At 52.5% G+C, this 21,989-nt stretch overlaps 1 protein-coding gene across 11 annotated transcripts in view; it reads right to left on the reverse strand.

Annotated features, from left to right (window-relative positions):
- Window positions 1-21,269, reverse strand: part of CORO7 (coronin 7) — a 185,120-nt gene extending 163,851 nt beyond the window's left edge. For 8 of the 11 annotated variants that reach the window (XR_012161185.1, XR_012161186.1, XM_073362796.1 and 5 more), the window contains exons 1-6: window positions 21,122-21,269; window positions 7,608-7,704; window positions 6,412-6,486; window positions 4,640-4,710; window positions 3,679-3,862; window positions 2,684-2,760 (exon numbers count right to left, since the gene is read on the reverse strand). Coding sequence is in view for 9 of the 11 variants with exons in the window: in XM_073362796.1 (XP_073218897.1) it covers window positions 2,684-2,760; window positions 3,679-3,862; window positions 4,640-4,710; window positions 6,412-6,486; window positions 7,608-7,704; window positions 21,122-21,181 (564 nt within the window). In the remaining 2 variants the exon portion in view is untranslated. The remainder of the gene's footprint in view (window positions 1-2,683; window positions 2,761-3,678; window positions 3,863-4,639; window positions 4,711-6,411; window positions 6,487-7,607; window positions 7,705-21,121) is intronic. The other 3 variants (XM_073362793.1, XM_073362799.1, XM_073362794.1) reach the window with 2 other exon arrangements.
- Window positions 21,270-21,989: the final 720 nt, after the last annotated feature.

Below are 21,989 nucleotides of genomic sequence, written 5' to 3' on the forward strand. Positions count from 1 at the left end.
GCCCTGAGCCCCCTACACTCCAAATCCCTCAGCCCCACCACCACCACATATCACCTCCATATTGGTACACATAATAAGATTAATTCTGCACATGGATGTAAAAAATTAGAGGGAACACTGCATGAATTCTGCTGTTGGAAGCCAGGCAAATCAAGAACCATGGAAAATCCTGGGTGACCCCTGCTGACCATTCTGTAGCACTGCCTGACAGACTATTTATGACTAAGGCCCTTTTTGAATTGCAGAATGATTGTCAAAAAATTGCAGCCAAGTTGTGGACAAGCCATGGAAAATTGCAGAAAAGTAATAATGGATCTTATTGTTTGTGGTAATAAAATACATTATTACTTTCCCTGAGATTTTTTGCTGTCAGCCACCTGGGAGGGCATGGCAGGGCTCACGCTGTCAAAACTGTGGTGGAAGCCTAATATTGAAGAATCTGCAATTTCCACAATATTGCAAGTTAAGTAGGGCCCTATTTATGACTGTTATGATGACATTAATACTGATTAAGTCTGATGTTAAGTGACAGTGTCTTGACAATATCTGGTAAATAAAATATTTAAACTCTTATTCAGCCAGATGAAGAGAACTACAATCTGCAATAGCACCATCTAGTGACTCCAGGAATATTACATTCCTACTTTACAGAACAAAGAATCAAGTTTACTAGCACCATAGACTTGAAAGAAACTTGGAGAAATGCTTACTGTGCACTGTGGTGCAGTTCTCTATACATGCTGAGCATATCCCCAGGAAAGCTTGTTTCTGCCCTATGATTGCAGTTCTTATGCATAGACCTGCTGCCTGAAGGTTATATTGGTACCCATGCAACCAAGCCAGCTGTTACATAGCATTAGAACATTGCACAGAGTACTCCACCTCCGCAGCACACACTGCTCAGGGAGCAACACCAAATCCAGGGTCACTCTCTGGTCTCACATTCGCCACCCGCCCATACGTTTGACTAGTCATTGCTGGCAACATATAGTACTACAGAATGCGTCATGCCCTCCCCTCCATTCAACCTCTTCTGTCCTCTGCAGGGATGTTGGCAGGCTTTCTGCTGAAGATTAGCCAGAATGCAGGTCCCACTCAAAGAGAGCCATTACTCCTCTAGCAGATGGTCCCTGCATCAAGCATTGCTCTGCAGAGTGGTACTCCCCCGCTACACTTTTCCCTCCAGACACCCTTATTAGGGAAGAGCCAAATTGTTCGTTAGGAACGGGTGTGTTCAGATACTGAGCAGGCCTCTGGAGTGCAGGCCAGCCTCTTGTATTCCCACTCCATGACTAGTGGATTTACATAACTCTAAGAAAACAGCATCCTGTGTTAATGCAGGATCCCAGAGAGCTTACCCACCTCACAGGAATCTCTTAATGCAGCTGCCTCTAGGGTGGAACAGAATAGCACACAGCAACACTACATAACAGCCAAGGATAGGAAGTGACTATTGTACCCAGTTGAAACTGCAGGAGGAATTTAGGGAGGCAGAACCCAGCTGGTGATGTTATTTGAACAGGGAACCAGGATTAACAGCCCATTTGTGGCAAGGAATGCCATAGGAACTGCAGCCTCTTTTCTGTTAAGTGATTTCACATGATGAGCTAAGAGGAAGGATAACAGCAAAGGCTGTCAAGGGGAGGAGAGCGGTGGGGACGGGGAAGATGATGGGTTAGCTGCTTTTGCTGTATGTTTGCAGGGAGACAGCACAATTGTTCATAACACATCAAGTGTTTTCAACCCAAGTCTGGAGGAGGGAAGCAGAAATGCTGATGACAGATCTTGGCAATACCACGTGAAGCAGAAGGTGGCACACTGATGGTGCTAGCCTCGTGGCTCTAGGAAAGGGGTTTTGCAGGGGTCAGAGCACGTATGGCAAGAGGCATTTGCTGGTTTCCCTGCTGCCTTTCTAAGCGAGTGACTCTCTAGACAAAGGCTCTGCCATTTCCCTAGTACTGGGGTGGACGTCATCACTGGAAAGCAGCAAGCTGTGCATTTGGAGCACACAAGCCAGGACAATCAGCCACCACGTATTTTATTTGCTCCTTCCCCTTGCAACAGGCCCTGGACTCACCTTTGTCAGACCCCTTTCGCTGGTAAAAGCTGAACTCCTTTCCCCTAGCACACAGGGTGAGAGGGGTTTGGGTCAGTTCAAAGGAGAACTGAGGTCAGACCTTTCCAGCCCGCGCCTGCTGGCTCAGTAGGGACAAGACCAAGGACGGCACATACAGGAGCGCTTTGCATTTTGCCATTTCCCCTCTCCTCTGCCAGGCTCAGCCCCTCCAGCAGCTGTCCAGTCCCATCCCCCACTGCACCGCTGTCATGGGCTCCCTAGCAGACGGGAGCTAGTCCAGGCTTAGCTCTGCTGTGGGGGAGGCTAGAGAGCCCTGGGCATCTAGTGCACAAGCAGCTCGACACTCACGCCTCGGTTCTACAAGCCTGTCCCGAGGTGCTGCGGCGGGCAGCCCTGGGCTGCTTGAAAGAAGAGGCAGCCGGCCTGGCTCCAGCAGCAGCACTCCTAGCACAGCTGAGGGAGGAGAATGATCTTTAGATGCTCCCATCACACCGTGGCTTGATCGTACCCCAGTGTGCCCCCCCCGAACACCGCACACCAGATCTGCTCAGGAAATAGCACTCGGGGTTCCCAGCCCACCTGACCTGGTGCACCCGCTGTGCTCACCTTAGAGGAGGTGCCGAGGAGGGCACCATCTTGTTTCCAGGCCACACTCTGGATCAGGTCGCCGTGAGGTTCCAGTGCTGGGGAGGTGAGTGAGAGTTGGAGTCAATCCCTGCTGGGCACAAGCTGCCGGCGGGCACAGCTGTCAGTCACCACTAGGGGAGGGCAAAAGGGGGGTGATTCCTCCCCTCCCCCACAAACATACAGTCTCGTCACAGGTCAGACACTTAACACACAGCAGCACTTTAGAAGAGTGGGGGCAGTTTGCACCACTGCAGGCATTAGTCTCTTCTCCAGCCAAACCCTTCCATTTTGAACATTTCAAATACTGGATTTTTTGCTTGAAAGTAACAAACAGGTGACCGAATTTCGGTTCATTTTCACGTGAAGGGCCATGCCCCAGCCCCAAGGGCTTCCGGTCCAATTCAGATGCAGGCAGTGCCAGGAGAAGTGAGCCGCTCGAGGTACTGGCAGTGGCATAGGCCTCCTTCATATAGGGCCCTGGCTCAAACCCAGCTGAGGCCAGGGTGCTCAAGCGCCATCCCAACGCAGGGGCTGTTCAGTGGCCAGCGTGACATGTGCTGGTCTCACACACACCCCAGAGTGAGGGGAGCAGGTGCCCACACCACCACTCACCACATGCTCTGGACGGGTGTCTCAGCAGGGAGGCCAAGGAATAACTGGGCCATGGTGCCTGAACTCCCTGCAGGGTGGCCCTTTCGAGACTGGGTTAAGACCCTGATGGGTGTCTAGGACAGTCACTACCTGTGCCCTGCAGCACTGCTCAGGTGGCAGCTTTCACCAGCACTGAGGTCATTCAGAAAAACACCACACCCACAAAGGGGACACAGAGTCGGCCAAGGGACTAGCCCCAGTCAGGTAGCAGGAGTTCCCAGAGTAAATGCAGCTGAGCAGAGACTTGCTCCAGCATTCACTCAGGAAAGGCTGCACCTGGGCCAAGGGCACATGCTCTGCAGGACTGTGACGGCCATGCCTACCTGTCAGGGGTTTCTGCTGGGCCACATCCCAGACCTTTGCCGTTCTCCCAGCTCCGCTCACCAGGACGCCGTCTGCTGTTGGGTGGAACTGGAGTGTCTCCACCTGGCATCCCGCTGGCCCCAGGGTCATTCCAGGGCAGGAGGGCAGGTCCTGGCCACTCTCAGACAGGCGCCACACCTTCACCTACAGCCCGAGACACTAGGGTGAACCCCAGCAAGACCCCTTGAAGGCCCCTCCCCCCATGCCCAAATCCCCCAGGAAGATGCCACACACTCAGAAGGCTCCATTTGCCACAGCGCCCATGTGCGGAGGTGGGGTTTGAACTAGGCTCCCTTACTCTAGAAAGCTGGCAGCAAGTGCTCAGCCATTCACCTCCTTGGCTTTGTCCCCCCTAGGCAGGGTGACTGGAGCCTCTGTGGGGTTCCCAGTCCTACCCAACTGGGCATACAGCCTGGGTGCCACGTGGGGTTATAGAGCCAAGCCAATCACAGCCCTTTCCCCTTCCCTCCCCAGCACGGACAGAGGAGACACACAGCCCACCTGCCTCACAAATGTGGCTGCCCCTGAGCCTTGCCCTCCGCCCCAGAGGTGGCTACTATGAACATCTTGGCTTGCTGCCAGCAGAGCACAGTTCCCATAGCCCGTCACTGCCCCAGACCCCGAGGGGGGCACTGAGCCCGCATCTCACTGATCTCCTTGGGCTCTCAGCAGCTGCCTCTCCCCCGACAACTGGGAAGGCGTTTTCATACTTCTTGTAGCCTGAAGGCCAAGCACAACAGCTCCGTTTTACATCCCCATCCCTCTGTGGCTGCCCCTCAGCCCCACTCCTTAGTTCTCCAAGAAAAGTCCTGTACAAGCCACAGCCCAGAGATGACCCCAGGGCCATAGGACCGCCCCGCTCCCCTGCTCAAGTGGGTTTGCCGCATGCACCCCCCTCGGCCCGTTTCGATTTACACTCACGGTTTCATCAGCAGAGCCTGTTGCCAGCAGGAGCGCGTCGAATGGAGAAAAGTCAAAGTCCGTCACCACATCTGATGGGGAGAGGGGAGAGCAGAGGTTCACTCCAATGGCACACCAGCTCTCGGCTCCAAGGCTGCAGCATGTCCGCTGCAGCCATGGCCCACTTGCTCCCTGCCCTACGACAGCCTTGCTACATGATTCTCCCAGAGCCCACAGCTCCCAGCAGGCAGCAATGGACAAACCTCCGCTGGCTTAGCAGCTCCTTTCTCATGAGCAGCTGGAAGATCAGATTATCATTGAAGCCCCACTGCTGAGCTAGGAATCTGGGGAGAGCAGAGTGGCTCTATTTCAGCCCTTGCTAACCCGCTGTAGGATGCCTTCCTTTCCCTTCTGCTGCCACAAGCTAACTAGCCTGTCCCAGGCATTCTGCCAAGGGATGGGGAGAACTAGCTCGCTGCCCTTTCTGCTTTGTTAGGGACAGATCAAAAAGGCCTTGTGGCGATTGGTTCCATGTAAGAAATTCCAGTTTTCTTGGACGACTGTTGAAAACCCCTGAAGGAGGGAGGAGGGGAGACAGCTACTCAACTCAAATGTATGGAACAGCTGGGAGGAAAGCACTTTGTGTGCAAGATCCAGCCATCCCACCTGAAGGCCAGAAGAGCTCCCATCATACCCCAGGAGAGCGAGGACTCAGCTTTCTGAGTTTGATTTGTACACCTGTAATGGGAGAAAACCTGCTCTTTAAACACCCACAGTCAGGCCTTCTGTACCCATCAAAGGGCTTGGGCCCAAGTGGATTTTCCATTGCTGGCCCCCTACGAAGAGAGGCAGTGGAATGCCTTGCTAACTTAAGGGTGCAATTGGTGTCAGCATCTGCAGGAGCCTCACAACGTCAGCCAGACAGCGTCCAGCCCAGATAGCACCACAGCCAGCACACAGATGCACAGCTCTGTCAGGATGCACTACTGCGGCGTGAGGCCCTGCTTCTGCAAGCAACGCCGCTGGTAACAAAACACCCCTTTGTGATTCCCTGGTTTGGCATGCAGGCCACTGAAAGGCGCTCCTTGTAACTCCATCTGCAGGGACCTGGGGGAGGGAGGCGGACACAGTAATTAACAGCCCCTCTGCTGCATCTGGCACGCTCAAGAAAGTAGGTCACTGCGTACTTTTCCGTTTGTAAAAAATGACGAGATACAGGCCCATAAAGCCTTTAAAAAAAAAAAAGGAACACCCACACTCCTCCGGCTCTGATTATCTGCTGCATATGCCCTGAAAAATCCTCCGGTTGGAGCAGGCAGCCTGTGCTGAGACAGGCCAACAGACTGTCCAGGCGCTGCTCTGCAATCCCACTAAGCGGTCAAGTACTCTCGTGCGCTCTGTCCTAGCATGTGAGTCACAGGGATAGTGGGCGACAAGTGACAGCTCCTTTCCAAAGGGCCACTGACCCAGTCAGAGATCCATGCCCTGCTTGGCTGTAAGAACCTCATGCAATGGCTGGGAGGAGGCTCATGGATTAGCAGTAGGCAAGGGAGACTCTCACCGCTACGTCACAGGTTCAAATCCGCACCAGGTCACTAATCACAAACTCCTTGCCTTCCAGTGGCTGGCCAGTGAAATGCATCTGGTGGCTCTCGGTCCTGTTCTCAGCATATAGAAACGTGCCTCACAAACCTGCCCCCTCCTGGCAGCGTCAGAGAGGCCTTTGAGACTGCTTGGCTCCCACCCACTAGTGCTGGTCCCTCATTCGATATGTTTTGGTCTGGTGAGCTCACCTGAATGGCAGCACAGCTGGGACACAGTCATCTTCCCTCCATCCTGGCTCTCCAGTGGCACGATGCCCAACACGCCTGAAAGACAACATAAGTCCTAAGCTGTCCACCAGTCCATCATGGCTGCCCCTTGCTGAGTACCATACTGCTTGCCAGGAGTGCCACACACCATGCACGCCTAGCATCCAAAAGCAAGCCAGGGGCAGACATGCCTCTGATGCCAGCTCAGCTGGGAGCTCCCATCTCCTGCAGGTGTTGGGTTCCATCCCCGCAGCATGTTCACAGGGAGACTCAGGTTTGCAGTGAAACAGACAACGTATCACATAGTCACAGATGACACCCCAAGGGCTGAGGGCATGCACATGCTATCTCCCCCCAGCCACTGCCGGAGAGTGCCTGGACCAGTCATTAGCAGAGAGTGCCAACAAGGGAGTTTGCCGGCTTCGTACCAGTCCGGTCTGAAGCACAGAGCGCTACTGGGGGGAGACAACAGTCACCAGGGTCCACATAGCCCACTCCAGTTTCAGTCCATTATTGGTGAGTAATGACTGAGCTGACAGTCACCCCCTGTTCACTTCCAGACACCTCAGTGGATCCCAGGAACCAAGCAAAGCCAGGCCAGTACCCGAATGGGGCAGCCGCCAACCACAGACACAGACTTTGGGATGTGGTACTGCCATGCTTCCCAGAGACATTCTGCCCCGCAGGGCACAATGTCTCGCAGGGCACATGGGGCACTGTGCTGCAAGAGCCATCTTTCCCACGAGGCAGGTGCCCAACACCGAGGTTCGTTATATTCATGTCTTTAATGAAGATAAGTAATCACATGGTCTTGTAACCCAGCCTCCCTGCCTCTGCTTTCACCTATTGTGCTCCCTACTGTTGGTTGTTCTAACTTACATCATCCTATTATTATTAGTCTGGAGCCTCCTAGAAGGTTGAGACACCCAGGTTCTAGTCCCTGCATGTCACTGCCCCTCCGTTCCTCAGTTTCCCCACCTATCCAATGGGGATAATGTTTCCTTTCTCCCTTTGTCTAATTAGAAAGTAAACTCTTCAGGGCAGGGTGCATTTGCACAGCACCTAGCACAATGGGGCCCCAATGACTATAGGGTTAATGGGCACATTAGCTGTGTTCCACACACATCTGAATCACCCTTCTCTGCCAAGGCTCCACTTCGGCCCACCCAGCGCCTTACCTGCAGAGTCAGCATTAAACGCTATCAAGCAGCAGCTGGACTTGATGTGGTTCCCAAAGGAGGTGGTGGAGCCGGCTCGGATATCCCTGATCCAGGCCTGGAATCCAGAGGAGAAATCGGGATTAGGAGAGCCCTGCCCTGAGTGGGCTGGGGAGAAGGAAGAGGGGAAGGAGTAGAGAAGCAGCCATGGAGCTGGATCTCCCATGCATCCAAGGGAGAGACGCAGCACTTCATCCTCCCACCACCACACAGCTGTGCCCCATCTCCCCAAGCCATTGCTTGCCCCAGGGGGTTCCTTGCAGCATCCCTCTCCCTTGCTCCATTTCTAGCAGTGCTGGGCTCTCTCTGGGACTGCAGCTAGTTCTGTGGAGTAGCTGCTCCCGTCCCGGCTGGCCCAAGGGTGCTCTCAGCAGGCTTGCCCAGGCACACCCCGGGGCACAGACAAGGCAAGCAGTGCAGAGCACATGATTCTCAGACTGTCACTTGGGGGTGCAGATGGCAAACAGCCCCCCTGAACAAGGCTTCCCCAGTCAGGGCAAGAAGATATCAGTGGGGTTCCCCACGCTTCAGTACTCCACAGCTCAATCCCCATCTCCCCTCCACCCCTGTCCCCACAAGCCCAGAGTTATAGACAGGCATCCCAGGGCTGGTTCCCAAGGAATCCTGTCCAGTGGTTATTTGCCACCCCCAGGCCCTTCCCCTCTTGCTCAGATTGGGGAGTGCCAGCCTGGCAATCCAGCCCTGCTCTGGGCCTACCTGCACGAAGTTACCCCAGAGGAAGTCAGCCCTTGAATCCTGTCCGGATGGCTCATGCAGAACAGCTCCTATCCAGGGCTCTAGGAGCAGAGCCACAATCACACTGTCTGGACAGAAATGAGCATCTCCTCCTCCCTCCACACCCCCATGGTAGAGGAGTCTCGCAGAGCGCCCTGATGGGCCCCAGCTCAAGCACTATCTGACAAGGGGGTGCATGTGGTGGGTAGACACGTCTGAGTTCACAGCCAAGGATGCCTCACTGAGAACTCCCTGCTACTGACCAGGGGACAGAAACCTTCAGCTGACTACACCAGTCCTGGCATCACAGGAGTTGCTCCCCAGCAGCCAGGATGCACTGAAGACTTGCAGCTTTGTACAGGCAAATCTAAAACCTGACATGTCACCTGGTAAGTGACTGCACCCAGGCTCTGGGATCTGCCCTGCCAAGGGCTCTGCCTAAACTGCAAACAAGAGGTGTGTCCTTAGCTCAGGTTAGCTTACCTGGGTTACAACAGCAACAAGGACACTGCTCTGAGGCTGTTAATTGGGTTAGGAGCTGGCGTAAAAGCCTGGAAGGGAGCCTGAGGTGGAATCCAAGCGCGGAGTTGCCATGTCTTCGCTGCTATTTTACCCAGCATTAGGAACACACCTTTTGTTTGCAGAACAGACATAGCCTATGAAACATGCTCTGCACCCGCCGGGCTTCCTGGGTGCCCTGAAAGCACGGCCCACAGCTGGAATCTAACTTCAGTACAGCCCAGGTCTGGGTCACTGGGACAAGGTCTTTTTGACGTGTGTGTCCGTGCTCAACAATCACTCCTAGCTGGGGCAGCGTGAAGAAGCTGAGAGCCAAAGCAGCTTTCCAGGTGCTGACCCTCATTACCAGGCAACGGGCAAAGTCCCGCAGACAAGAGAGAGTCCCGCTTTATCCATTGCTTCCTCCAGGCTAGAAAGACTCAGTCTTCTTGGGACTGAGCGCCCGCCTCTGAGCCCGGCTGAATCACTGCAGCACAGAGCAGCATCTGCACCCATGCTCTGAACAATCCCCGTCACCCCACAGCCTCCACACCCCCCCATGCATCGCCACTGGAAGCAGCACCTCAGTCCACCCCCAGCCTCCTCAAAGGCCAGCTTTAGGACCCAGACTCTTTTGGCCCTTGCCTTGATTTTCAAGCATGTGCCCGAGAAAATTTTAGCAGAAATTGAGAAGCGTTTTCACCACCTACAACAGCACCATGAGAGACTCAGCCAGACTCAGCTTTCTCTGGGGCAGGAGGCCTTGGCAGAGACAAGCATGGAGAGGTTAACTGTGACCAGCAAGAAGTTACATGGTGAGCATTTAGCAGGGACACCAACGCGTGAGAAATGGGCAGTACCATTCGGACCATCTTCCTCTTTAATCCCCAGGCCAATGCCAGGACGTAGCCCCTTTCCAAGCGCGGCAAATTAACAGCTAATTCTGTGCAAGAAACAGGGCCCAGAGCAGCTCCATGCGTAGCACCACTTTGTTTTCGAGCACTAGCCCCTGGAGACAGCTGCCACCCACTAACCCCGGGCAGAACCGAACAGGGACAGAGAGGGACAATGGGAATTGGAAAGCCCTGCTGTGAGTCTGTTCTCATGAACTACCAGGGCTACAAATCATGTGTCGAACGCCACTGAAAAGATAAGGAGTACTTGTGGCACCTTAGAGACTAACCAATTTATTTGCGCATGAGCTTTCGTGAGCTACAGCTCACTTCATCGGCTGCATACCGTGGAAACTGCAGAAGACATTATATACACACAGAGACCATGAAACAATACCTCCTCACACCCCACTATCCTGCTGGTAATAGCTTATCTAAAGTGATCATCAAGTTGGGCCATTTCCAGCACAACTGCAGGTTCTCACCCTCCGCCCCCCCACACACAAACTCACTCTCCTGCTGGTAATAGCCCATCCAAAGTGACATTGGATGGGCTATTACCAGCAGGAGAGTGAGTTTGTGTGTGGGGGGGTGGAGGGTGAGAAAATCTGGATTTGTGCTGGAAATGGCCCAACTTGATGATCACTTTAGATAAGCTATTACCAGCAGGATAGTGGGGTGTGAGGAGGTATTGTTTCATGGTCTCTGTGTGTATATAATGTCTTCTGCAGTTTCCACGGTATGCAGCCGATGAAGTGAGCTGTAGCTCACGAAAGCTCATGCGCAAATAAATTGGTTAGTCTAAGGTGCCACAAGTACTCCTTTTCTTTTTGCGAATACAGACTAACACGGCTGTTACTCTGAACACTGAAAAGATGTGATCTCCAATGGCACACAGCCTTGATTTGTAGCCCTGGCAGGTCAACTTTCACTGGACCTTTGGACTAGCAGTGCTTTCGTGACGCTGGTCCAAGGCCTAATATAGCCAGTCTGGAATTGTGGCTCAATGTAATTTCCAGTCCTCGAACTCCCAAATTGTTAACAGTTCAAGGCAGCTCGATCAACCCTTTGGAGTTTTGTGCTCAGCAACAAAATATTGTTGTGTTGGTTTTGAACTGATGTCAGCAGATTGCTTCTGTTCAGCACACTTCCTGTCTGAGACAGGTCGGAGGAAAGGGACTTAATTGAAATCATCCTAAAACACTTAGCAGTTATTTTTGTTGCCGGACAGTTTAACTTGGTAGAGCACTTCCACGTTCTGTTTCAGCTGGAAATTAATGCTCCGGATGAGGCAGACAGACATGCTTTTAAGTAACCATTAGGATGAGAAGCTGGAAATATCAGCATTCTAAGGGCTAAGTCCAACTCTAGAATAGAGGTGACTAACCATTTATGACTGCCTATGCAAGGGATTTCTATCCACTCAGCAGCTACTGGCAGCTTCCTAATAAACTTAGCTTGCGCATACCCAGAGTTACTGAGACAATATCCTTCGCAAGCTACAAGGTTAGCTTTTCTCTCGGATTGATCCACAATTGCCATCGCTTTAGACCACTGTAGCCCCCGCCCATTTTACAGACAATTTGTTAACACAACCCTGCAATCTACGAGTTCAACAAAATATAAGCGGCAAATATACGTGGCAGACCTTGGAACAGAGCCCAGAATTCTGACTCCCAGTCACCCGCGCTAATGACTGTTCCTACCGTCACTGGAGCTACTAGGGAAAACGGAGAACAATGCACAGAAATCAATGTCAACATTTTACTTTGCAAATCCCTAAGCTTCAGTGGCAAAGATGGTCACTGCCACCGAAAGGCCTGATGCTCATGCGACCCTAGGGTCTGGAGAAGGTTCACAGTAAAAAGCCATCTTAAAATACTTCTGGTCATATTAGATTGTATCAATCCCTTTTCATTCAAACTGAGAGGTTTTGGTTTGGGCCCTAGCTACTTTACTGCTGTTATAGCTAGCGCTGTCAGCAGGGCACTAGATTAGGAGGCTGCTGGCTAGCAGAGGAAGGGGAACAGATACTGAGGGAAGGAAGGAATTTAACAAATAAAGGCACTTGCCAGATCTGCATCATGCTGTCCTAGGCATGATTTTAGTCATCTGCACTTAAAAGGCCAGCTACATTTAAATGCTAATCCTCACCTTTGAGTGACAAGATGAAGGAATGTTCCTACCTGGGATCTGATCCCATTTTGGCTAAGAGGGACAAAGATTATGATTTGGGAATATTATTCTCAACATGAAAAATACCGTTGGAGCTGGAAAAGGGAGTGAACAGTGAGGTAGCAATATTTGCAGGATGACAATGATTTAGATTAGCCAGGACTAGAGGAGATTGTGAGGAATTTCAGGAGACACCCAAGTGAATAAATCACACAATAGTAGAAGAAACCCGTTGTTAACCCTCTTCACTGCATTCTAAACTAACCGTAACCACCCCGCGGTCTGTACCTGACACTTTGATAGAGACATCGTAGAAAAATATAGACAGAGACAAAAGTGCCCATCCCTCTTAATGCCAAGGGAAAAGTTGGATTTATGCTGGAGGTCAAGGGAAGCCCTTACAGTTTGCGGTGAGTCCAATTCCCTACGGACAGGTGCCTTGTCTCCTAACCACCTCCCTAGATGGAATCAATTGCCTCCTTACCAGCAGCCTCAGCAGAGATGTCAAGGACTAAATGGACCATGGAGACCAATCGATCCCCTCCCTGCCCTCTAGATAGTCTCTATACAAGGCAGTGCAAGAAGCTGCCCCTGCTCTATCTATTCAGTGGAGAAAGCCTTGGCCTCCAGGATTAAGCTGGCATCTTTCAGCAGGAAAACAAGAGGTGGCTTTGAGGTTTGTTTAGGCAGAGGAGATAGCTGAGTGGAATAAGCATCAGACCTAGATCTCCCGGAAGCATGTTCAAATCCTGCACAAATGGCTGTGCTGGATTCCACGCAGTCTGTTGTGCCTTGTGAATGAGACCGTAAATAACTGTCCCACCTTACATGAAAGGGACCCTCCTTTTAAGAGTCACTTGGGCCTCCAGTGTATTTAGCCTGCTACTGTTACAAGGAACACACAAAGTTACTGTAAAAGTTTAGAGAAGAGGTTCCCCCCTCCACGATTTTTTCTGAGTCTAGTCAGTTTCCTTATGTCCCCTCTACAGCCACTTTCACCTCCTGAGGGCCTGTAACACAGCAAAATCATAACAAATAGGAAAGCATTTGCAAGGCCACAAAAACTGCCAGGAGGATTCAGGCCGATGAAGGCCCTGGAACAACTTTTAGCTCCTTTTGGAAAAGGACTAAAACAGATTACATTGACAGTGTCTTGAAAAATATATTTATTTCTCAGCACTTCTCCTGTGAGTAGCTGTTCACCCTGGCCGCCTTGTCCAAACTTTCTATCCTCCTAACTGGTATTCACCTTGCTGCCTGTAAGTTCACCATGGAGCTTCACTCCAGAGGTGTCTGCATTTCAGTAACGTGGCACAGAGTTTGCTAAATTTGCAGGGATGGAAGGTGAAGCAAGTGGGCCTTGTTCAGTGTTGCCCTGGGATGCTTAGCACCAGCTTGCCCGGCAAAAAGGGGAGCATAGCAGAGGCCTAACCCCGCCCCATCCACGCAGCCTGCACTGAGGGCTGCCCTGACGCCTGCAGCTACCAGATAGGGGGTGTACACACGCTTCTCTCTGCCCCAGCCAGCACGAGGACAGAGATGAACCTGGCTCATTGTTTTCTCTGATGAGCAGTTTGCCGAGGTGCAGCCTCCCATTCTGACCTTGGATAGGAAGGTCTAGTGGCACAAACTCTACCAATGGGGAACTAAATCAGCACAGATCATACTGGGACTCCGGGAGCTCTTGGGCCCAACTGGCCAAGGGCACAGAGGTGCATAAGGGTTGCAGGGAGTCTGGTCTCTATATAATAGTTCGCCAAAGGATCATGTGAGGTCTTTGAATATTAGGTGCCCATTGTGCAGTATACATGTACAGTCTGGGCCAAATGCTAACCAAGTGACTGCAAAGTCTTCAGCGGAGATCCTAGATAGGAAAACACAAGCAGCCATGGCTATCCAATTGGCAAGTGAAGCCAATGGATTTTTGAACTATATCTGTAAAGAAATCCTGCATCTTTCCACTGTGGAGGCAAGACAACACTGTGACTTGTCCCACAAACAGAAGGTCCCAGCCAAGCCTGGCTGTAATACACTGGAAGGATTTTGCTCTCTCTCTAAACCAACAATGCCTTGGGAGTTAAGTTTAGGCTATAGTATGCGAGTTATGATTTTATTTTATATGTAACCCTTGGTAGCCAATATTTCTGCTTGCTGTCACTTGAATCTCTGTATTTGTTAAGTAAACTTATACCTGCTTTTTAAGTGCCAGGTGGTAAGAGGAGCTGTGTTTGACGGCATCACTCAAAGTTGGGGTGTACCTCTCCTTCGAGAATAGAGGACCTGAAAACTCAGTGTCCAGTGGACCAGGGGCAGGGGAACACCAAGGAGATGTTTGGCAGCCATGGGGGATGGCAGTGCTTGTGTTGCCAGAGGCTGATAGAGTTGGGGAGCTGACCCTGGCAGGCATAAACAAGGCTTTCTCACACTAAGGCCCATGGTAGTGAGGTGCCTCCCAAACCGGAGTAGCATAACACACCTCACAGGAGGTTTAAGCAGCCACTATTCAATATCAGGGAGTCACTGAGGCTACTCCAGAAGGCCTTCATGGGGCCGTTGTGGAATCCTAGGCCAGACTAGTCCATTTCACTTAGAGGGTGACCCACCCAGCTGAGAGCACTGAGATGGAAAGCTCCTTTTGTGTTTAGAATTTACACTGGCCTGGTAAAGCCCATGGGTTCTGCATGTACCTCCATGGGGTTACAATCCACAGGCAAGTACACAAGCTGGTATTTGGCCACTCAGAGAGGGGACAGAACAGACCAGTCCTAGTCATGGCTACCCTGGAGGTAGGTGTTCCATACTAGCAGATGGGCCATCTGCTGTTGTATTTTGATGCTCATGATGATTGCATGTAGCTTCTTGGCTGCACTCCAGAGCATGCTGGTGGCAGCCAGTAGAAGCACAAGGTAGCACCCTGGCTTGGGGCACTCCTTCAAGCAAACCATGTCCTTGGAAGGAGAGTTTCCCCTCTCAGAGAGGAGAGTTTGGGCAGGTGGCATATCACAGCTAAGAGACTTCGTCAAATCTGCCGTAAAGGGTTACAATCTACACCCATAATCCTCTGCACGTACCTAGCACTTGCTCATCTGTAGATCCTGAGTGGCGTACAAAGGTAAAGGCACGCAATAGCTCAGATGGCAGAACTAAAGGATCTGAAACCGTTTTCTGAGAGATACTGTGGTCTATTAAACAGCACATGGGTCGAGGAGATTATAAGTGTCTATTTGTCCCCCTACTGCCCATCCTAGGGCCCTGGCCCTTTGGTCAGGAAGACTTAACTAGCAGCAGGTGGCATTTCCAGTAGGACCTATTTTACTGTGCACTCCGAGTATCATTTCCTCGTCTCACCGCTGCACGCTGGCAGACATCCACACTTCATTCATGCCAAGGGGAAGGCTTCCTCGCAGCAGACAACAGCTCCGCCAAACACAGGTGCATTCCCCCAACACCTGAGGCACCTCTAAGGAGCTACCACAGCCTGGCTAGGCTGACAGACACTCATCTCTCCTTATTTCTCTGAGCCCAATTAGCTACAGTAGCTGCCTGGTTCCCAGACCTCAAGCTCTCATTTGTGGGACAGAATGCGAGCCTCGCTCTCAGGTGCCTTCCAAACAGCGAGGCAGAGCAACTTTTGTCCCCCAGGGCATGGACAGGGCAGAGGCTGAATGGTGCAGGGCTGGAGACCAGGGATCGCTGTGGCGCCTTCACTTCTCAGTTACCCATTCAAAGCCGAGGCCAGGACAGTGGTGAGGCTGCCATTATTCCCTGAAGGCAGAGGCGATGCGTGGTGCTCATCTCCCTCCAGGTCCCAGGGGATGAGCAGCCTCAAACACTCACCAGAAACCGGCCCCTCCCATTCAGGGCCACAGCCAGGCGTTATGGAGTCTGGGACAAGACGTTAGGCTCTGCCCCCATCTCTCGGCACCCCAGTCAAACCTGGTCTCACCTCACAGGAGTGGCAGGGGAAGTGCTGGAGCAGGAGCTGACCGCTCCCTGCTCCTGGGGCTCTCTCAGGCTAGAGAGGGATGCTGGTTTAACCAGCAGCTCCAGCTGCACTCTGGGCCATGTCAAGGAAAGCAGCAAGGCATGCTGGGAGCGAGAGACATGGAGCACAGCTGATGCTGCAGGCTTGAGTCTCCCTGGCACCCCCATGAGTGTTGCCAAGCTGCTGCCCAGGAGCCCTGGGGCTTGGACAACACTCCCAGCAGGCCCTCCTGACTGGCAGCCCTTGTTCCTTCGTGGGCAGGTTCAGCAGAGAAGCCGACAAGTGGCCTATGGAGACCCACCTGCCCCAATTCCTGGATCTGGCTCCTCTGGGTGGGAGTGGGGGGAGCAAACACTGCCACTCTCCATGCTGCTGCCCTGCTCTGCAGGCAGAGAAGTTCGCTCTCCACAGCTGTCAGCCCAGCACTTCCACAAAGCATGGGATTCTATTCTAAACTAAGCCACGAGCATCCTGCAAGAAGCTGGGCCTCGCTGGCTACCAATATCCGTAACTAGCCCAGCAAAAACCTGGGCCTGCTGCCAGCGCGACTCCCACAGCCTTCAGCATGAGCAGCGACATCCATAAGGCCTGCCAGTCGGAGTGTATTTTTATACCCACTGCTGTTTAGCAAGCAGCTCAGCTCCTGTTAGGCCTTCGAAATTTAGCAGTTTGTTAATCTGAATACAGAGAATCAACTCTTTGAAGAAAACTTAGCCACAGCCAGTCAAGATTCCAGTCACTCGACAGAAGCATCAATGGGCCAGGTGGGTTCTTGGCTCTGCACACCTGACTGCGGGTGTGCAAAGAACCTATCGGGAGGTGCAGGCAGCTGCTGTAACTAGGCCATTGCTTCCGCTTTTACCTGCGGAATTAATTTGACCTGCACAATTTTGTCAGACACACACAAGAACTGCCGGCAGACAACTGCTCATTGCACAGGGCCTGGGTTATGAGAACTCTTATGGTTTGCAATTAAAAATATGGAAGGCGAAAAAAAAAAAACAGTCTCCATGTTAAGGAATCAGAATTTGGGTCACACACACCAGATCTCATGGAGAGCAGACAGTGCTCTGTAGAGGGGCAGCAAGGTCAAGTGGTCTCACTCGCAGCTATAAGCCAGTAATAAACCCTAACCCTGGTCTGGCCGCGCCTTGCCACATGGCATCAGGGAACAGGTCACTCACCTGAGCCTGCTGAAAGAGGAAAGCTGCAGACACAATACTCAAGGCTCATTATTGCTGCACTGTCACTGCCTCACCTCCCCTGCCTCCCACTGACTTTTCCTCCCGAATTGCTTGGACTTTAATCTCCAACGCCAGGCAGCCCTGTAGCCTCCCTCAGAGAGCTGAGCTTCATCACTCTGCAGCCTGGCCCCCCACCATGGCACCAGCCTCACCCCCTAACACTTGCCTTCCCTCTCTTTCCTGGGTTCTTGAAAGGTATTTGTGGAATTCCTCATTCGCTTTTATCAGCAGGGCCTGAGCCGCCTTGCCTTCAGACAGAGCAGGTCTGATCTAGGAAGAGATTCAGGTTTCAAACTGGCAACAGATTCAAGGTCTGCACTTTAGTACCACTTGAGCATAGTGTTCCTGCACCCAGGGAAGAAGAAGGGCCATAATTCAAGGCAATGTATTTAAGTCAGGAAAGGGAATAATGCACCATACCCCTGACTAGCTGGGTAACCAAAATGACTACACCCCATGGAATAAGACTGGTAGCTGAAAAACTCAGTATCATCTCCACCTGCAGTTACCCAACTCACTCACCTCTTCCCTACCTGGATATTGTGCATGCCTCTTTTCTCAGACAGACTCCCCAATCCCAGTCAGTTCTGCCATCCTCCTCTCATACTATCCCTTGTTTCTCCTCCCTCACTTTGCTAGCTCTTTACTCAAGGGGGGCTTTGCTACAAGCCCCTAGTCCCCTGCCCTTTATTTATTCATCCCTGACCCATAAAGGCCACCGAACCCAGAAGGGCTAATCTAGAGCCCTTATGGCTCTCATAACAGGGTGTCAAAAAGCCTCCCATGCCCAGAAACAGCAGGTCAGGATGGGGTCACTAGAGTACTATGAGGAAATACTTCCTCCCTTGGTCCTGTCCCCTAGTCCTAGCCATCTGCTGGTCTGAATACAGACAGACAAAATTTGGTCTCCCAGTGGGCGATCCAACAGCAATGCACCCCAGGGCATTTCCTACTCCTGTTCCTTTCCCAGTTTCTTTTCTAGCAGTTCCTTTTCTTTTCAGGCTCCCTCCTGTTCCAGCTCCCTCCCTTCCCCCAGGATCAGCCCTGTGCTCCTGAACAGAGTTTGCAGAAGAGATGCAATCTTGGTCAGTTTCACGCTGCCACTGGGAAGCACTGTGTGCCAGAGATAGGCAGACAAGGAGCTATGCCCTGAGCCTAGACCTGAATAGCACAGGGATTACAGGCCAGGTCAGAGGTACATCAGGGCCAAGTGGTGTCCAGCAGCAGAACAGCAGATTTAGGTGAGTGAAGTTTGCACAACACTGGCCCACAAGATGACTGGCTCAAACAGTTCTAATGGACATTAAATCAACTGTTTGAGAGGGGGGATAGTTAAAAGCTTAAAGCTAAACTTTGCTGCCCAATAAACAAAAACCAACCGCTCTTCCGTTTAGTGAGTCAGATACTCTAACAGTTAGCCAGTGTGCTCTGTGATCGCTTTCTGCTGAACTGTGAGCACCTGGAAGCATTGAACATTGTCCAATGTGAGTGTAAAGTACCATGTGCAATTACACTGCTCTATACAAAAACAACCCTGACAAGCTATATAGCACCTCTCATTTCTGAGCACTCAGAAGTATCACTTCCCTTCTCTTACCAACCCATGAAAAGGAAGCCACCTCTGGGGTGAGTGAACTGAGCTGGGGCAAATGGTCTGTGCAGCACTCCAAGATCCCCACCAATCAGCTGCTATAGAAGTGCAGGGCTGTGAAGAACACGGCAGAGAGTCACAGAACTTTAGACTCTTTAGGGAGATCGTTACTACACAGGCACAAAATATTTTCATCATTTTTAATGTAGTAGTTCAGAGCTTCTCACATGTGCATGCACTGTTCACTATACAGCACTGCAGCAAGCTATCCAAAAGTCTGCACCCTCACTTTCTTATCTACAGAATCATGGGACTGCACAGTTCCACTCTGCACCACTCAGGGGCACAGAATTGACTTGGGCAGTCCCCTGGTATCACAGGAGCAGGTTCAATCTTCCGTTTATGTAAAGAAAGTAGTTGGGTATTAATATATTTCTTTTGCCTTTAATGGCCGCCAATTTACACTTGCAAGAGTGAGGAAATGTGAAAGTCATGCTGAACATACTTAACTCCCAATGCAGTCCCTGCATAATGCACTTACTAGTTAGGCTTATATAACTGAGGTGTAGAACCCAAGCTGTGTGCCTCCAAATTAAGAGGCTGATCCCCTAGCCTCAGTTTTGCATGAGTGGGCTAACAGAAGCCAATGAGGCCACTCACCACATGTAAACAGGCTGCAGGATGAGGCTCTTGTTAGACCACCTTCACTCTTCTGCTTCCTAATGCTTAAGTTTGTAGCTTATTGCACTCAGAGTGTCCGACACCCAAGATTCCCAGTTTGTACTGAGAGAAGTCGTCCGTAGAGTTGCATTTGTGGATCGCGGTCATGCAGTGTCCTTACCTCCTGCTCTAATTCACTGGTAGCATAGATGCACACTGCCAGTCTCTGCCACATTAGCATAAAGGGCATGTTGAAACATTTTCATTTCCTAGCAGGTTAAGCTAGAAATTTGCTCTGTAAAGAAAAGCTCTACATCATAGGGAAGAGGTTACTCAACCTCTGAGAGGAAGAGAGGGCGGAAATGCTGAGAACATCTTGTGATACAAAAACCTAAACTGAAAACAGTTGCAAACAACTCTTTGAGAAGTCCATTGGAACAGCACACTGTGGTAAACTTAGCATTTCAAAGCCACATGGCACCAGAATATCTAGCAGAGCAGTGTCATTAGGAAAAAGTTTCCAGGGAGAACACTTACAATAAGGCAGATAACCCTAGGTAAAAAATGCCAAGATCCAACACAGAAAGACAACGGTATTTGTGTTTTACAGACAGGGTGCCAACCAGGCAGCCTAGATAGCAACTAAGTCACTGAAAACTCATTTCGAGTCAGCTGGATCTTGTTTTCCAGTTAGATTTTTTCATACCAGCAATAAAACCGGCATGTGTGTTCAGGGACTGGCTGATGGGATGAGAGTTGTTCTCTGATTTCTGACAGTTAAAAAATGATGCAGAAGAAAGCAGCCTGGAGATGGCCTGAGAGCAAACAAAGCCCAGGAAATGCAATGCCATTCAGAGCTCTGGATGTGAACAGCGGAAGCGCTGATACATCCAAACTGAATAGCCCATATCAACTCACAGCCAGGACAGGCACCTGGAGATCACCAGCTATCAGGGAAGAGCCCCCCACTCCAGGACCTAGGCACCAGACCTCCACCATCCTGCACCACACATGGCCATTGACACCAGAGCAAGCTGGGAGCAGAGGGGTTTACTTCCACTGGATCCCAGTGCAGTAACTGGGAGCGAGGGAGCAGACAGACTCAGACCCCAGAGCTCATTCTAGCCACAGGCTGCCTGGGACCACCTGTGACTGGGGAACCTCCAGAAGAGACGTCATCCCCCGTCACCCCAGGTTGCATGGTCAGGGAGGGAGATAGAGGGGAGGAGACAAGGCACTTTGGGGGCCACCCAGCCAACCCAGGGTCATGGGAGGTCAGAGCCCCTCAAACTGCATCACCCAGCTCTGCCTGGCACCTGCACCCGGGAGCACCGGGAAAGGAGCTCCAAGGGGGGAGCCATGTGCCCTCTACCCCACAAAACCTGTGGGGGAGGGGATGGAAACGGACCACCAGGGGCCAGGGCAGGGTGGGAGACATGGGGTGGGGGCCAGGGAGCCTCCGGGGCTGGCCCCCCCAGAGCAAGGCACGGGAAGCAGGGGTGGTCCCTTAGCGTGGGGTGGGGGAAGCAGGGGAGAGGGGCTCGGGGAACCAGAGAGGCGGGGGGGAGGTCGTGGGGTCCCGGGGGCCGGGCTGGGAAACCGCGGGTCCCCAGGGCCCCCCCGAGCCGAGGCGGCAGGCGAGGCGGGGCGCACACTGCGCGGCTGAGGGGGCGGCCCTGCCCCACCGGACTCACCTCCTTGCGGGCCGGCTTGGCCGCCGCATGCCGGAACCGGGACGCCTTGAAGCGGTTCATGGTGCCGGCTCGAGCCTCTCGGCGCCGCTTCCTCCCGCGGGCGCAGGCGGCCACCGCCGCGCCCTCCCCTAGCCGGCAGCCCCGCCCCCGCGCCAGGCTCCGCCCCGGCCCCGCCCCTGTGCCTGGCGGCGCCCCTTCTTCCAACGGACCCCGCCCCTGCACGTGGCCACACCCCTCCTTCCCACGGGCCCCGCCCCGGCCAGGCCCCGTCCCCACTCACAATAGGCCCCGCCCCTGGCTGTGGCACAGGGGGTTGTGTGATGCTCAGGGTGCAGCTCCCCTGCCCTGCCCCTTGGTTGGGTGTGCCCTGGGGTGCTGCCTGCTAACCGTGCCCAGTGCTGTGCTAATAGTGGGGACAGGAGCCCGCCTGAGCGAGGGCAGCCTCCAGCAAAGCTCCGCTCTGACCTGAGCTGCAGGAGGGGATGTGCCCTGCATGGGGTCTTGGGCCCATGACTGCAATGGGGCTGCTCTGGGAGGCTGCAGGTGCAGGTTCCATGGTTTCCCTTCCCTGTCCCAGCCAGCAAGGGGCAGTAGGGTAAGGTGCCACCAGCCTGGGCATGGCCTGGTCAGCAGGGGTTCATTATTTGCCCCTTAGATCACTCCTGAGTTCCACTCCTTACATGACCAGACAACAATAGACAAGGGCTCCAGACTTCGGCTGACCAAAGCCAGACAGCTCATTAATAAAACCAGTTCTCGTCATGCTCTGATTGTGGATGAGGCCTTGTGTCAGGGGGGCTTGCCCAGGGGCTGGAGAGCTTGGGTCTAAGCCAGCGCTGTTGCAAGAGGAGACTCCCCTGAGAGGAGT

This window comes from Lepidochelys kempii, chromosome 10, assembly GCF_965140265.1.
Source record: "Lepidochelys kempii isolate rLepKem1 chromosome 10, rLepKem1.hap2, whole genome shotgun sequence".
In the NCBI taxonomy this organism is placed as follows: domain Eukaryota; kingdom Metazoa; phylum Chordata; order Testudines; family Cheloniidae; genus Lepidochelys; species Lepidochelys kempii.